The following is a 15,932-nucleotide window of genomic DNA, read 5'->3' as shown; positions in this document are numbered from 1 at the left end:
AACATACCTTTATTTTTTTTTCCTTTTAGTATCTTTATTAATATATAATGTATTATTAGCCCCAGGGGTACAGGTCTGTGAATCGCCAAGCACCTTTATTTTTTAATTCAAATACACACATACACACACACAGAAAAACTAGAAATAAAGAGTCACTTATAAAAAGCATTTTTAACTATTAGGACAAAAGGTGTTTTGCAAAGCTTAATCAGTAAGCCACAAGTCCATTCTTTTGTTAGAATAATACAGTAAGACATAATGCTTGAATAACCGTAAGCAAACATACAAGTTGTGGGTATGCTAAAATAATAATACATAGCAAAAGAATAAAATAAAAGAGTACTGCATTCTGCCCAAAATAAACAAAAATATTTTTTCATAGAACAAAACCCAAATTAAAAATAATGTGTTAAGAAGTAACAAAATTTGGTGACTGGTATATGCTAAAAAAGCTTTAATATTATTGTATAAACAGGGTAATAATCTGGATCATGGAAGTGTTACAGCTAATATTAACATGATTAATAAATAGTGTGTTCTATATAGCTTATTCTTTTCATGAACCGTATTTTCTATAGCACTTTTTAAAATAACCGAATTGGGTGGGGTAAGTTGAGTTTTAAAACCAACCATACAACTTTTCCTTAATAGCTGCTACTGTCAGTTCCAAAATGATGTGAGAAAAATTTACATGATGATTACAATGTGAATGTAGCAAACTGATTTCTCACTCTGGTTTCTCCCTTCTATATAGAAAAAAGAAAAAATTAGTATGTTCCTATAATCATACCTATTCTTTTTTCTCTGGAGTATTTATTTTAGTGGTGGCTAAATGTCTGTAGCATACTCATTATTTAAACAATCTCAATAATCAAATTATCCACCCAGCTATAAAGATTTACCACCTCTCACCTCTGGTAGAGCAGAAATGTTATTGTTCTCTAAATTTAGCTCTTCAAGGGCACTGCATTTTGCCAGTGATCTGGGTATTGCTGACAGTCTGTTGTATCTCAGACCAAGACGACTTAAACTGGACAGGTTTCCTGTGAATAAAAAAAGAATTTTTTTTTAATCTGATAAACCTGTTAATTTCCTTTCTGACTTCAAATTTCAACTGCTGGTATCAGGTTTAAATGTCACATGTAGTGTAGCCAGCCTCTAGTTTTAAATTAAACAATATTACCAGTGTTAAAGAATTATGGATGTAGATGCTTGTGTCACACTTAACTTTTGGAGACAAATATTGTGATGTCTTTTAACTTTCATCATCTTTTTTTCTTTTTTTAAAGATTTTATTTATTTATTGAATACAGAGAGAGAGAGAGAGAGATCACAAGTAGGCAGAGAGAGAGGGGGAAGCAGGCTCCCCCCTGAGAAGACAGCTGGACCTGAGCCAAAGGTAGAGGCTTAACCTACTGAGCCACACAGGCACCCCAACTTTCTGAAGTGTGCTCATTTCTTTATTTTTGCTTTGATCATTTTTCAAAAAGTTGCTGAATAACCTTCTTTCTTAGAGGTAGCACCATTACAATACTTACAGAAAACATTTATTAGCTTATAGCATAAATTAAGCTTTGAAACCCTAGGAGGGCAGTCACTATGCCTCATAATTCTATCTAGTTATCATTCGTCTGCATTTTTCCCTCTTGCTGAAGAAATCAGTGATTCAAGTTATAAGAAACCACTATATCAAGCTAATTTTTACTCTTTACATCTTCAAGGGAAAAACTCATCATTGATAATGAAAATATTCTGATAATTAAATACCGTTAAGTATAGTCAGCTATAATGCAGAAAAACTTGGCAAACATTTCAATTCCTGTAGGAATTGTAATTGGAATTATTCCAGAGGTATACTATTTTAATTTACTTTACTTTCTTATAATAGTGTCTGGAAACTGGGCCAAGAGTTTGCTGGTTCTGTTTAAGTAAGACTCCATTAGGCAGAAAACTGAATTTAAAGGCAACAATAAAAACTATCACTTAGCAAAGACAAGTTAATTTTGTGTTTAAAATGCTTTCTAAACTGCGGCGCTGGGGTGGCTCAGTCAGTTAAGCGGCTGCCTTTGGCTCAGGTCATGATTCCAGGGTCCTGGGATCAAGCCCCACGTCGGGCTCCCTCCTCAGTGGAGAGTCTGGTTCTCCCTCTTCCTCTGCCTGCCACTCTGCCTACTTGCGCTTGCTTGCTCTGTCAAATAAATAAAATGTTAAAAAAAAAAAAGAAAAAAAGGGGCACCTGGGTGGCTCAGTGGGTTAAAGCCTCTGCCTTCAGCTCAGGTCATGATCCCAGGGGCCTGGGATCAAGCCCCACGTCGGGCTCTCTACTCCGCGGGGAGCCTGGCATTTCGGGCTCTCTACTCCGCAGGGAGCCTGGCATTCCCCTCTCTCTCTGCCTGCCTCTCTGCTTACTTGGGATCTCTCTCTGTGTGTCAAATAAGTAAATAAAATCTTTAAGAAAAAAGAAAAAAAAAGAAAAAATACTTTCTAAAATAGTGAAGGATGTTTCACTAAATCTTTCTAATGAAATTCTGGTAAGATACGTCAATTTCGCAGTGAGGGAAAAACAAGCTGAGGATTAGATGACTTTCCAAAGCCCCAAAGAATTTAGAGATTAGAAGTAAGGGCAAGAACACTGTTATCACTGCACTATGACACTGAATATGATACAAATGTTTCTCAAAAGTTGGGTCTGCAGAAAATAAAATAATCTGCTTTGTGGTGAAGTATAATTATATTCATATTTGTAGTGGCAAAAAAAAACAGGGACAACCCTTTTATTCAAGGATATATAAAGAATTATTTAAACTGGAGACACCACAGTGTCAGAGACAAGAATTCTGTGTTATCTATGTGACTCGGGGCAAGTTACTTAACTGAATCTATTTCCTCATATATAAAGTGGGGATACCAAATACTTGATAGGGTTGTCTAAAGGTTAAATACAACATGTGTAAGATATGTAGCACATTCAAACATGACTTTATTCTGTACTATATTTTATACCTATAAAATTATGTTACAAAAAAATTTTAAGATGTCAAAGACTATGATGTTAAGTGCATACAAAATTATGTATTTTGTATGATCTCAACAATGTAAAAAAAAACAAGTAGAAAAGAATGGAAAGAAAACATTCAAACTAAGTCCATTTAAAAACATTTTGATAAAGAAAAAGCGTAATTATGAAGTCATTTTAATTTAAAAGACTGCAATATCTTTATACCATTCATTCATTTGAATGAATATTTTACATCATGGAGACATTTTATACTAACGTAGAGGTAAGAACATTCAGACATTTTACATTGTGAGGCTTATCTTCTCCATAAAGTGTAGATATGAGCTAAATTATGAAAAAACAGAGCACTGGTTTGAATTCTTAAACAAGCACCCTGATTTAAAAAAGAGATGAAAAAACACCTAAGAAGCAGCTTATTATAAGTTTCTTATAAGAAGAGCCATCTGAGCGTAAGATAATGTGGAGAGACTTATCAAAGCCACCACCTAGTTAGTGGCAAAACTAGGATCGAACTCAGCTGGCTCCCTGCAACAAGTAATCATTCTTCAAGATTTTCACAAACTGTGCTCCAGTTAGCTTGCCACCTCTTGACACAGAAGCGTATGTTCATTCTTACTCCCAGGCTATTTGTCCATACTACTGTGCTGATGGAAAGCATTTTTATTCCATTCTGAGACCAACACTCTTCTTCGTGAAGCCTTCCCTGGCCATTCTATCAAGATTTCATGGATCTCCCCATAAATCGGACTCATGACTGCATATTGTTTTCACTATAAAATGGCATCTAATTATACCTGTTTCTATGTTGTCAGTCATTTCATGGATTAGAAACCTTCCCCCAACAGGCTGAAAACCCTTTAAGTAAGAAGCCTTATATATTTCCATCTCCCCAGAGAATGTTTCAGTGCTAATAAGCCCACAGCAGGCATTCAATCATATTTTCTTAATTAACTGCAGAAGCTAAAGCATTTTCACTATTTATCCTTCTCTCCATTAGGAACAAAATGTTTAATCTTAAAACTGTATGAGGTGCTTTTCTTTGACCCGTTCTCATTTTAAAAGAGGGAGGGAAGGAAGAAATCAGTATTTTATCATTTGCCTATCCCATGCCCACTATAGCTACAACAAGGCCGGTAATGGTGGACATTTTCCTACAAGCAGTAATAATACCTGATTTTAAAGAACTTCAAAAATCTTATGGTAAAATTTTAATTTGCTGTATGAAGTTGAAGACAGAAAAGGCAATCAACCTTAGTGGGGGGAAAAAAACAATGAAAGACAGACCATCCCTTTCTTTCCTTCATACCACCGCTTACCCTATGGAAGAAGCCTGGTTCAATGTAAAATGGCTGAAGCATTTACCAAGGAGTCTCTGCAATCTGCCAGAAGAGTAGCACAAAGACCCCATATTTTTGCTCGAACTGACATCTCTCATTCAGTCACTGTTTAGAGCAGAGCAGTACACAAATTGAGGTTTTTTTTTTAAAGATTTTATTTATTTATTTGACAGAGAGAAATCACAAGTAGATGGAGAGGCAGGCAGAGAGAGAGAGAGGGATGCAGGCTCCCTGCTGAGCAGAGAGCCCGATGCGGGACTCGATCCCAGGACCCCGAGATCATGACCTGAGCCAAAGGTAGCGGCTTAACCCACTGAGCCACCCAGGTGCCCCACAAATAGAGTATTTTAAACACGATTTATTCTCATTAAAACCTAAAAGCTTTCTCTAATAACAAAGATGAGTATAACAAATTCTAAATACTTATCAACTCAAAAGCCCAATAGAACCAGATTCTCAAAATTTCTGTTCGAAAAGCAAAATAACTCTTGAACTTCTCACTTTTAAAATCAGAACAGGTTTCTAGAATTTAAAAATTACATGAAAATAATGTAATGAAACTGCCACATGACTTTATCTAGTACTAAAATTAGTGGTTATTTAAACAAAAATAGTACTTCCATCTTTACTAAACCTTTTCTTTCCCCTTTCCCCCACCTTTTTTGTTGGTGTAGTAGAAATTGAACTTTAAAAAATGCAACCTAGGAAAATATGCTATTCTGATGAGAAACTCATGTGTGCAAAGCTCTTATCACTTTACTGAGAGCATGGCACATTAAGTCATCCACATTTTGCCAAAATCCATGACTCTCAACAAAATAAAAGAGGTGAAAAAAATTAAGGATAAAATACCCAAATTCTCTTGTGCAAGGAAAAAAGCTGGACATCAGAAGTGTGACATTTTCTTTCAGTGATTGGTTTTATCATAAACTAAACTGCAACCTAGAAATCAAGCCATGGCTTGCTTTATTGTTGAGCTATGTGACTAAGAAATAAAATCAACATTGCTGAGCTTCTGTGTATAAATGTAGGCTGATCACTGCCACTCACTGGCATTTAGCTTTTAAGTGCTTAACTTTGACTGTAAGTTGTTCTGTGCTCTGCTCTGACAGCTTGCTTTCTTAGGCTGTCAGATTTTTAAATTACAGCAACATCAAATGGCTATGAAGTAAAATTAGATGCTTTCAATTTCAGCAAATATAATCAGCATCTTTAGGTTAATTCAGTATAACATGAGTGAAACTCAACTCAAATGATCTTAATTTTATTTTAACAAAGTAGCAAAAAAAAAAAAATCAACAGAACAGGCACACAGCTCTAACAATGAAAATAATGGGTTTTTTTCCAGGAACACTGAACCAAAAAACTGAAAGCAAACTGAAAAGCAAGCAATATATTCTTAAATGTCAAAAACCCAAAAGAATGCCACCATTAAAAAGAAAACTAGTCGGGGGCGCCTGGGTGGCTCAGTGGGTTAAGCCGCTGCCTTCGGCTCAGGTCATGATCTCAGGGTCCTGGGATCGAGTCCCGCATCGGGCTCTCTGCTCAGCAGGGAGCCTGCTTCCTCCTCTCTCTCTCTCTGCCTGCCTCTCTGCCTACTTGTTCTCTCTCTCTGTCAAATAAATAAATAAATAAAATCTTAAAAAAAAAAAGAAAACTAGTAACGTTGTTATATGAATCTGAACTGTAATTACCTAAAACCTAATTACTTAAACTCTACTTGTTGATATAATCATACTGTATCATTTCTTCAGAGCCCAGTGCAACAAAAGACCTCTGTGAATTGTTCTGTGCTCCGGCCTTGAAGGCAAGTTCTTGTTGCAGATTTCTCTCTTTATCTCATTTGAGAAGAAATAGAAAATAAAAAGTTTTTCCTACTTGAGACCTCTAACCTCCCCCCCCTCACCCATAGTTTCATAAAATCACCACAGATCACAGGAGATTTAACATCCCAACTTCACAGTTTGAAACAAAATGACTGCTGTAATGAAGTTTAATATTTTTCTTTCGTTCATAACTGACTCTTGAATTAGAAAATATTTACATGAAAGAGATATACATTTTATTCAACAGGGTAGACTAACGGTTAAGACAGAGAAACTATAAATATATTTTGAAGTACTCTCTCACTTAACTACAACCAGCTGTCCCCTCCCTACTTCCTTCTGCCGCTTCTCCACATCCTGTGAGCTGTCAGTGATCCTAGCGCTGCTCAGCCTGGATGTAAATGGCAGGGAGTACTGCGCCAAGGAGTGAGAAACTACTCTAGGAGTGTTTGTGTTAAATAAAGAAAGGGGTAAAAACATCTCGGTCTACTTATAAGAAAAAAGAAAAGGCAAGGAAATAAAGTGATTTTTGGAAAACTTGATTATCAGGTGACAGTTAAAAGATCTCATTTCAGTTGTGAGTTTACAGCAAGTTTCTTTAAGTCCAGGGAAAGGCAAGTAGGGTAGCTGCTGCAGGACTTACATCAACTGTGCAGGATAGATGTGGATTTTTTTTTTAAGTTATACTTTTCAAGAAGTAAAACAGGAAAAGACAGGAAAAATATCAAGAGAATTATATTCCAATAAAGTTTACAACTAAATGTTTTGGGTGAATTTCTCTTCTCTGATAAATGAGAGGGAGAATCTCAAAGGTCAATCAATTAAGACATGATTTGTAACAGACTAAGACCCAAATGTTTGAATTTCTCACCAAATCTCAACCTTCTGCTATACAATCAAAATACTGGGGATAAGAGAGATGGAAAAGGCAAAAGAATTTTTAATATACATGGTATATAATAAATAACAATATTATAAAAAATTTCAATAAGTATTACTCACTGCCATTATTTGGATTAACAGCTATAAATACTCCATTTGTTGACAACTATCCAAAGCATGTACAAATAAATACTTACAATTTTCTTATTGTTAATGTTTCAGTCCTTATTGATTTCCAATACATATTTGTAATCTGATCATGCAGAATGTTCTAGAAGCCAGGCATTTATGTTATTCTGAGATAATACCTTAACCACAACAGATTAATAATGAAGCTAAATGCTTTCATATTAATAAACATACTGAAAATACAGTAATTCTGGCAGGAAAGATACATAAAATTAAGAAGCCAGGAGAAAGAAGAATACATGGAAAAGTGACCCTTTTCAGAGGAAGTGTGACCCTAGTCCTCATAAATGGAAGATCTTTATCACCCACAACCACCATCTATGCTTCTCTGTTTGCCAGGGCTATTCACTTTTGCACTCTATTTTCATCTCCATTTCATTATTATTTGACACAACACAAATACAGACACATGCATAAAACATTAAACAAAATTCTGCTGGACTATTTGAAAGAAAGGACAGTGCTGACTAATAACAATGCCCTGTATATATCCATTTGATCAGCTGAAAGAATACAGAAAATTATGTGGATATTTAGAAGAAAGAGTCCTGAGCAGAGAGACCAAAAAGAATAAAGGCCCTGAAGCTAGAACTTTACTGATACACTTAAGGAGCAATAAAGTGTTCCCCATCAATCATATCCTAACAAATACACAGTGACTAAGCACTGGTGACAGGGATAAGAATATTAACTTTATCACATTTCAAGCATCTTTAATTTTGGTTCCGTCTGATTTGTAGTAAACAAACTTTATTTTTCTTTCTAAAACTTCTTTCTGCTCAGCAAGTAGCCTGCTTCCCTTCCTCTCTCTCTCTGCCTGCCTCTCTGCCTACTCGTGATCTCTGTCAAATAAATAAATGAAATCTTTTTTAAAAAATGATCTTTCTATAAAAAAAAAGATTATGCATTATTCTTTTCCCTTTACTGTTGCAACTAGTTGGTTATCAAAATAAGCAAACTTACAGACATATCTTGCAATGTAAGAACATACAACAGAAGCTAAGTGTGTCTATGTAATTCAAGAAAACTATAAAAAGTATATAAACTATATAAAACTATCAAAATTAAACCTATATTTTGATTGGCTAAGAGTATCCAGGGAAATGGACTCTGAAAAATCAACACTGAGAAACATAATGGAGTTCTTAAATTTCAGAAATAAAGTACTCTGGGTGGCCAGGCAAAAAGATTAAGTCACAATGGGAAAAAATTGGACTGGCTTCATACTTTTGTACATTTAATGCCAGAAGATAGTACAACCATGTCTTAGTTTTACTAAGATGCTTAAGGAAACAAAGCTGGACCCAATGATTTTTATATCCATCCAAACTGTTCAAGTATAAAAGTTACAAACATTCTATAACTAGGGAACTATTTATTTATGAACCATTTCTGAGAAAAGTACTGTAAGACTGACTTGAGCCTATCCAGAGATGACTGGGGCAACTCTGACTACATAGGACTGTTGATGAACATTAAGAAGAAAAACAGGGATGCCTGGGTGGCTCAGTGGGTTAAGCCTCTCCCTTCGGCTCAGGTCATGATCTCAGGATCCTAAGATCGAGCCCCACATTGGGCTCTCTGCTAGGCGGAGAGCCTGCTTCCCCCTCTCTCTCTGCCTGCCTCTCTGCCTACTTGTGATCTCTCTCTCTCTGTCAAATAAACAGATAGAATCTTTAAAAAAAAGAAGATGAAGAAGAAGAAGAAAAACAACTACAGATCAGCATAACAAGATATACCATAAATGTTGTATGTCCCAACAACTGTCATCTGACAAAAATTAGGAGGGGAAAAAAAAGACAAAAAAGGACAGGTAGTAGAATAAATGCCCTGGTTGCCTCACCTATATCACTCTACTCAACAAAAGAAAAGTAAATTAGAAAGTATTCTGAACAGAAGAAAAACACAGTATATCAGGATTGGTGAAATGCTACTAAAGCAGTACATAAGGGGAAATTTATAGCACTAAATGCACACATGACATAAAATCTTCAATGTAAGAACATACAACACAAACTATATTGGTATGTCATTCAAGAAAACTCATGAAAAAATAAAAAATTCACATCAATGACCTCTAAGCTTCCTCCATAAGAAACTAATAAATAAAACTCAAAACACATAAAGGGAAAAAATAAAGGTCAAAGTGGAAATCAATGAAATAAAAGTCAGAGAAATAATATAGAAAATCAGTAAAATTTAGAGATAATCAATTAAATTGACACAACTCTAATCAAACAGTTAAAAAAAAAAATCTAAGTTACTGATACCAGGAATGAGAGAAGTGACATTACAACAGATTCTATAGATATCAAAATAATAAGGGATATTATAAACAATTTTAAGCCTATAAATGTGACAAATGTGACAAATGAAATGGACCCATTCCTTGAAAAACATAAATGATTAAGTTTGCTCAAGAATAAGGTGGGGGGGGGGGGCTGCGTGGCTCAGTAGGTTAAGCCTCTGCCTTCAGCTTGGGTCATGATCCCAGGGTCCTGGGATCGAGCCCCACATTGGGCTTTCTGCTCAATGGAGAGCCTGCTTCCCCCTCTCTCTCCGCCTGCCTCTCTGCCTAACTTGTGATTTCTCTGTCAAATAAATAAATAGATTCTTAAAAAAAAAAAAAAAAAAAGAAAGAAAGAAAGAAAGAATAAAATGAGGGTCGGGGCTCCTGGTAGCTGAAAGCGTCCACCTTCAGCTCATGATCCCAGGGTGCTGGGATAGAACCCCAGATCGGGCTCCTTGCTTGAGGGGAGGCCTGCTTTTCCCTCACCCATTCCCCCTGCTTGTGTTCCCTTCTTTAGCTGTCAAATAAATAAATAAAATCTTAAAAAAAAAAAAAAAGGAAGAAAGAGAAGAAAAAGAATAAAGTGAGGGGCAACTAGGTGGCACAGTTGGTTAAGCCTCTGACTCTTGATTTCAGCTCAGGTGGCGATCTAAGGGTTGTGAGGTGGAATCTCATGTAAGGCTCCGCGCTAAGTGCAGTCTGCTTAAGACTCTCCCTCTCCCTCTCTCTCTCTCTGCCCCTCCACCTCCTCTCTAAAATTAATCTTTAAAAAATAAAAAAGTGACAATCTAAATAGATCTGTATCTATTAAAGAAATTGAAAAGAATTTTTTAAATTATTTATTTATTTTAGAGAGAGAGCGCAGTGGAAGGAACAGAGAACCCTCAAGCAGACTCTGACCAACACAGGGTTCGATCCCAGGACCATGAGACATCATGACTAGCTGCAAAATCCAGTCTGCCGCCCAAAAGGCGCCCCAAAATTGAAAATGTTTTTTTAAAAGCATACCTATAAAGAAAAACCCTGGCCCCACTGACTTCACTGATAAATCTTACCACATATTAAAGGAAGAAATAATGCCAATTTTATACAAATTGTTTCCCCAAACTGAAGAGTACGAAACACATTCCTCCTTACTGTATGTGGCCAGCATTACCCAGAAACTGAAACTAGACAAAGAATAGGTTTTATAACATTATATGTCACTATATGGTACATCCAAAGCAATTAAGTACATCTAATTTTTAAAACTTCTACCAGAATGTATCTTTTTCATTATGTCTTCTTGAACATCAATCACATTATCTGGGTTTTTGTCAAGTTCAGGGAAAGACTGTAGAATTATATTTCACTTAGTTTCTTTATTATATTAGCTCTATTCTCTTTCTAGAACTTCTAGTCCATTCTCTCATGACTCCTCATCACTTACTTTGTATCCTTCTTCCTTTTTGTTCTAGATTCTAATGGACTTCTTACACTTACCCTACACATCTCTATTTTGGTCTTTGGATGTGTTCATTCTATTACACAGTTATTTCCCATTAAATTGAACTTTATATGGCAAAGGTATTTCTAAGGAATGTATTATTTCTTTTTTTTTGCACCAGTCTGATCATGTTTTATAAATGCAATAAATATCTTTTCTATGCTCTTTTTCTTCTAGGTTCACTTTTCTTTGTTCATTCTGGCCATTTCAACAGATTTTAAAATAGAAAAGCAAGAGGGCGCTTGGGTGGCTCAGTCCTTAAATGTATGCCTTCTGCTCAGGTCATGATCCCAGGGTCCTGGGATTGAGCCCCACATCAGGCTCCCTGCTCAGCAGGAAGCCTGCTTCTCCCTCTCCCACTCCCCCTGCTTGTGTTCCCTCTCTCTGTCAAATAAATAAATAAAATCTTAAAAAAAAAAAAAAAAGAAAAGAAAGAAATAATTAGGTGCAGTCTCTACTGATCCAGAAATCAGTTTTTTTTTTATTTATATAGCAAATCTGGTAAAATTCTTAAGAATATAGTAGAATAGTTCACTGTAAGTTGTACACTATCTTGCCCTTCAGAAATAAATCCAATGCAGGTAACTAGATAACTAGAATACTTAGTCTGTTGCTACTACAAACAGTAATGTGATACAAAGAACACTGAGCCAAGAATCAGGAAGATGTAGGTTCTAATGGATAGCTACTATAACCTAAAGAAGTCTCAGATTAGTTGTCCTGCAACCTAGAATAGTTTATTGTAACATATTAAAAAACTCCTTAATAACTGCTTCTGTTTCAAGTAATGATAGCCTAGCTAATTCAGATAAACCCTCCCACCAAAAAAAGTTAAATATGCTTCCAAAACAAAAATCAGAGAGCTAACAAGATAATGACTAATTACCAGGCCAGATACCGGCTGGAAACCCAAGAAATAAGCACATAATGGAGAAAATTTTGTCCTAAGGAGTGCTTCTCTAACTGGAAGACACAGCTGATAAGGCATGTTTTTCTGCCTAGAGTAAAAATCTACAACCAGCCAAGGGTGGGACGTCTAGAAATCAGTACCAACTGGGATACTACAGGGTTCTCTACCCAGCACTAAGGGTAAACCGGAGGTAAAATAGTCCTCCAATCAGTCTACAGACTACCTGGGAATGACCAGAAAAATTTCAAACCTTAGGATACAGATGGATTCAAGTGGTCACTTAGGTACCTGACAGAAACAAACAAAAATCCTTCTGGAGAAAGGTATCACCGTTCTAGGCCTCTTATGATATAGTAAAAACCTCATAAATGTTCATTACTGCAATTACAAAAATTAAGTCCAGGTGTAATTTTCCTAAATAAACATTACAGTATCCTGTAACACACCAGTAACTAAAAAGGTGTCCGAACTTTTAAAAAGTTGCTTTACTGTTTGTATAAATTTATGGACATTTAGAAAAATAAAACTGTGTAAATACAGAACATTTCACAGTAGGACACTTCAATTTTTTGAGTCTGGCTAAGTCTTGGAAACACATTTTCTACTTCAAGGCATCTCTTCTCTTAGACCTTTCAACAGTGGAAATGAACAAGCTTTAAGTTACACTGCCCATATTTTAAAGACTAAACAGCAGTGGTTTTATTTTTTCAGTATGTTTGCTTTAGCAAAGAAGGGACCACACCCTATATAATAGCATGCAACATTCTGAAATAAGCAAAAACAAAAATGCACCCACTCTGCAATTAAACAGTTATAATAAAATATATACTCAATATTCAATACTTCCAAATTCTGTCTTCTTTATAATCTGATCAAATTCATTTCCTAAAACCTACTTAGAAATGGAAATAAAAAGTCTTGCTATTTTGACAATAGTGAATTTTAATCTTTTAACTTTTATTATAGAAATGTACCAAAAATAGTCTTTTTCATGTTCAGGTAGCTATAAATGACTATCAATATAATCCATACCTATAGTATCTGGGAGGTCTAGCAGTTCATTGTGCTGCAAGTCAAGGTTGGTTATCTGTGTGCAGTTTCCAATCTCCTTTGGGAGGTGTTCAAGTTGATTGTGAGCTACATCCAGCGTAATGAGGTTACATAATTCACCTGTAAAATTGGCCAACATAAAAATTTAACAAGAATTTTTCAAGAATACATTAAGTAATACTGAAGGAAAGAAAAAAAAAAACAACTCTTCATTTTCTATATCATAATTATACCTTTCTGGAAAATGTAAAAATCAAACACAAGCTCTAAAACTTATTAGAAAAGGACATCTTAAAATATTGAATCATTATGTTGTATGCCTAGAACTAATGTAATCTGTCAATTATACTTCAATAAAAAAGGAAGAAAATGACATCTGATAAAGTTAAAAATATAAATGACCGCCAACTAATACTACATATGTAGTTTTAAATAACCAATTCAACCACATTTATGTTTGTGTATTCCATACTTTTAAGTAGCGCTCACTAATTTTTTTAACCAAATTCAACACAGTAATATATTAGATTCATCTTGAATTCAATTTGACAGTCACCTTCTACCTCAAAATATATATATAAAATCTCAAATAGGCATATGTTCTGATTTTATATAAATATACAAAGTGAGATAATAAATCAAAAACTGCTTCTAGATTTTAATAGTACTCCACAAGGATAGAAAATAAGGTATATTTCTCCACATTCTAGTTGAAAGAGCTGTACTGGCAATTTCGATTATTCTTAGTGTTATTCTGCAACACTCTTCCTTGCAGAATTCTTTATTTGAACATATGTGAACTTTGTAATTTGTAACAGCTACATTGGTTCTCTCATGACTTCCCTTTTTTTCCAAAGGCATTAGTTATAAATACTGAAAAAGTAAGATAAGCAAATAAAGCACATGTTACTGAAAAAAAAAATGCGTCTAGGGCACATTATTAAGCCATATTACTATAAACACAGGCAACAAAGAAAAAACAGGTAAAATGAATTTCATCCAAATTAAAAACATATGTTCATCAAAGGACACTATCAAAAGAATGAAAAGGCATCCCACAGAAGGGAGAAAATATTTGCAAATCCTATATCTACTAAAGGATTAATGTCCAAAATAAAAGAACTCTTAAAATTCAAAAAGTCCCCAATTTATAAATGGTTAAAGAACTTCAATAGACATTTCTCCAAAAAAATATACAAATGGCCAATGAATACATGAAAAGATGCTCGACATCACTAACCATTATAATAATCAAATCAAAACCACAATGAGATACTACTTCACACCCACTAGAATGGCTATAATCAAAAAAACAGAAAATAACAAATGTTGGCAAGGACGTGGAGAAATTGGACCCTTGTGCTTTACCACCCAGGTTCTCAGGGTGAAGACAGAAGAAAAATCCTTTCCTGCTTTTCCCTAGGCATTGCATATTCAAACTGCAGAAAATCAAAGGCAAAGACAAAATTTTGGAAGAAGTTAGAGGATAAAAGCACCTTACTTTTGGAGAAACAAGGATAAAAACCATATATTCAGACTTGTCTTCAGAAAAGCATGTAAGCAAACAGAGAATGCAATGAAATATTTAAAGTCTTGAAAGAAAAGAAAACCCAACCCAACCAACCTAAAGTCTGTATCCAATGAAATTATCCTTCCAAGTAAAAGAAAAATAGACTTTCTCAGACAAACAAAAATTGACAGAGTTTGTCACCAGCAGACCTGGCTTACAAGAATACTAAAAGAAGTTCTTCAAAAAGAAGGAAAATGATATAGGTTAGAAACTTGGATCTATATAAAAGAAGAGCATTGGAGAAGTAATAAAGGTAAAATAATTTCTCACTTTTTTTTTTTTTTAAGACTTATATATTTTTGCTAGAGAGAGAGCAGCGAGGGAGCACACTCGGGGGAGGAAGGAGCAGAGGAAGAAGCAGACTCTCCTTTGAGCAGGAAACCCAATGCGGGACTTGATCCCAGGACCCCAGCTGGGATTATGACCTGAGCTAAAGACAGATGCTTAAAGGACTGAGCTACACGGGTGCCCCAAATATTTTCTTACTCTTAATTAATCTAAAAGATATTGGTTTGTTCAAAGTATTAGTAGCAACAATATATTACAGATTAAGGATAAATGAATGACAGCAATGTTATAAGGGACAAAAGGGAGGAACTGGGAATATTCTCTTTTAAGGTAACCACACTACCCATATGAACTGTACAGCATTATGTGAAAGCAGACTTATAATCAGCTACAAATGCATACTGTAAATACCAGGATGACCACATATATACAAATAAAATTAAAAGAAGTATAAGCAATATGTTAAGAGAGAAAATGAATAAAATGCTCAATTAAAACCAGATAAGGCAAAAAAAAGCTGAACAATAAAAAGAAGTTCAGCTAATAATAATAGTTACAAATATAACTGATATTTATCCAACTCATCAGTAAACACTGTAAATGTAAATAATCTAAATGCACCAAATAAAAAACAAGAGACTGTCAGAGAGGATAAAAGAAAAAAGACTCAACCACATGTTGTTTTAAAAAACTCACTTTAAATTACATAATGGTAAATGGAACAATTCTCCAAAACATAACAATCATTAAAGTTTATATACCTATTTAGCTCTGTATCTAATACAGTGCTTAGTACATAGCATCATGCTAACTTAAAGAATAAAAGAAGATAACTGGGGAAGATAAAATTTGGATTTAATACTCTTCAAGCCAGAGGGAATAAAATACTTTTTAAAATTTGCCATCATCTTTTCTAATAAAAAATATTTGAAATTTAGTACCTACAAAAATAACTTCCACTACTCTAAAGAAAGATACACAAGCCCAAAAGTGTACAGAATTGAGGCAAGTAAATAAAACAAACTGGAAGAAGACTATGACTAACTTTACCCATTTGGAAGAGCTAGGATTCAACTCAGACCCAT

The 15,932-nt window shown here is 34.8% G+C and overlaps 1 protein-coding gene across 2 annotated transcripts in view; it reads right to left on the bottom strand.

Moving 5' to 3' along the window:
* Window positions 1-15,932, bottom strand: part of SHOC2 (SHOC2 leucine rich repeat scaffold protein) — a 93,508-nt gene that overhangs the window by 14,946 nt on the left and 62,630 nt on the right. For both annotated transcript variants that reach the window (XM_082714288.1, XM_082714287.1), the window contains exons 3-4: window positions 12,972-13,109; window positions 913-1,043 (exon numbers count right to left, since the gene is read on the bottom strand). In XM_082714288.1, the coding sequence (XP_082570414.1) occupies window positions 913-1,043; window positions 12,972-13,109 (269 nt within the window). The remainder of the gene's footprint in view (window positions 1-912; window positions 1,044-12,971; window positions 13,110-15,932) is intronic.

Source organism: Mustela nivalis (assembly GCF_964662115.1).
Source record: "Mustela nivalis genome assembly, chromosome: 2".
Classification (NCBI taxonomy): Eukaryota; Metazoa; Chordata; class Mammalia; order Carnivora; family Mustelidae; genus Mustela; species Mustela nivalis.
Note: the sequence above shows the minus strand (reverse complement) of the source record. Positions and strands in the feature narration are given on the sequence as shown.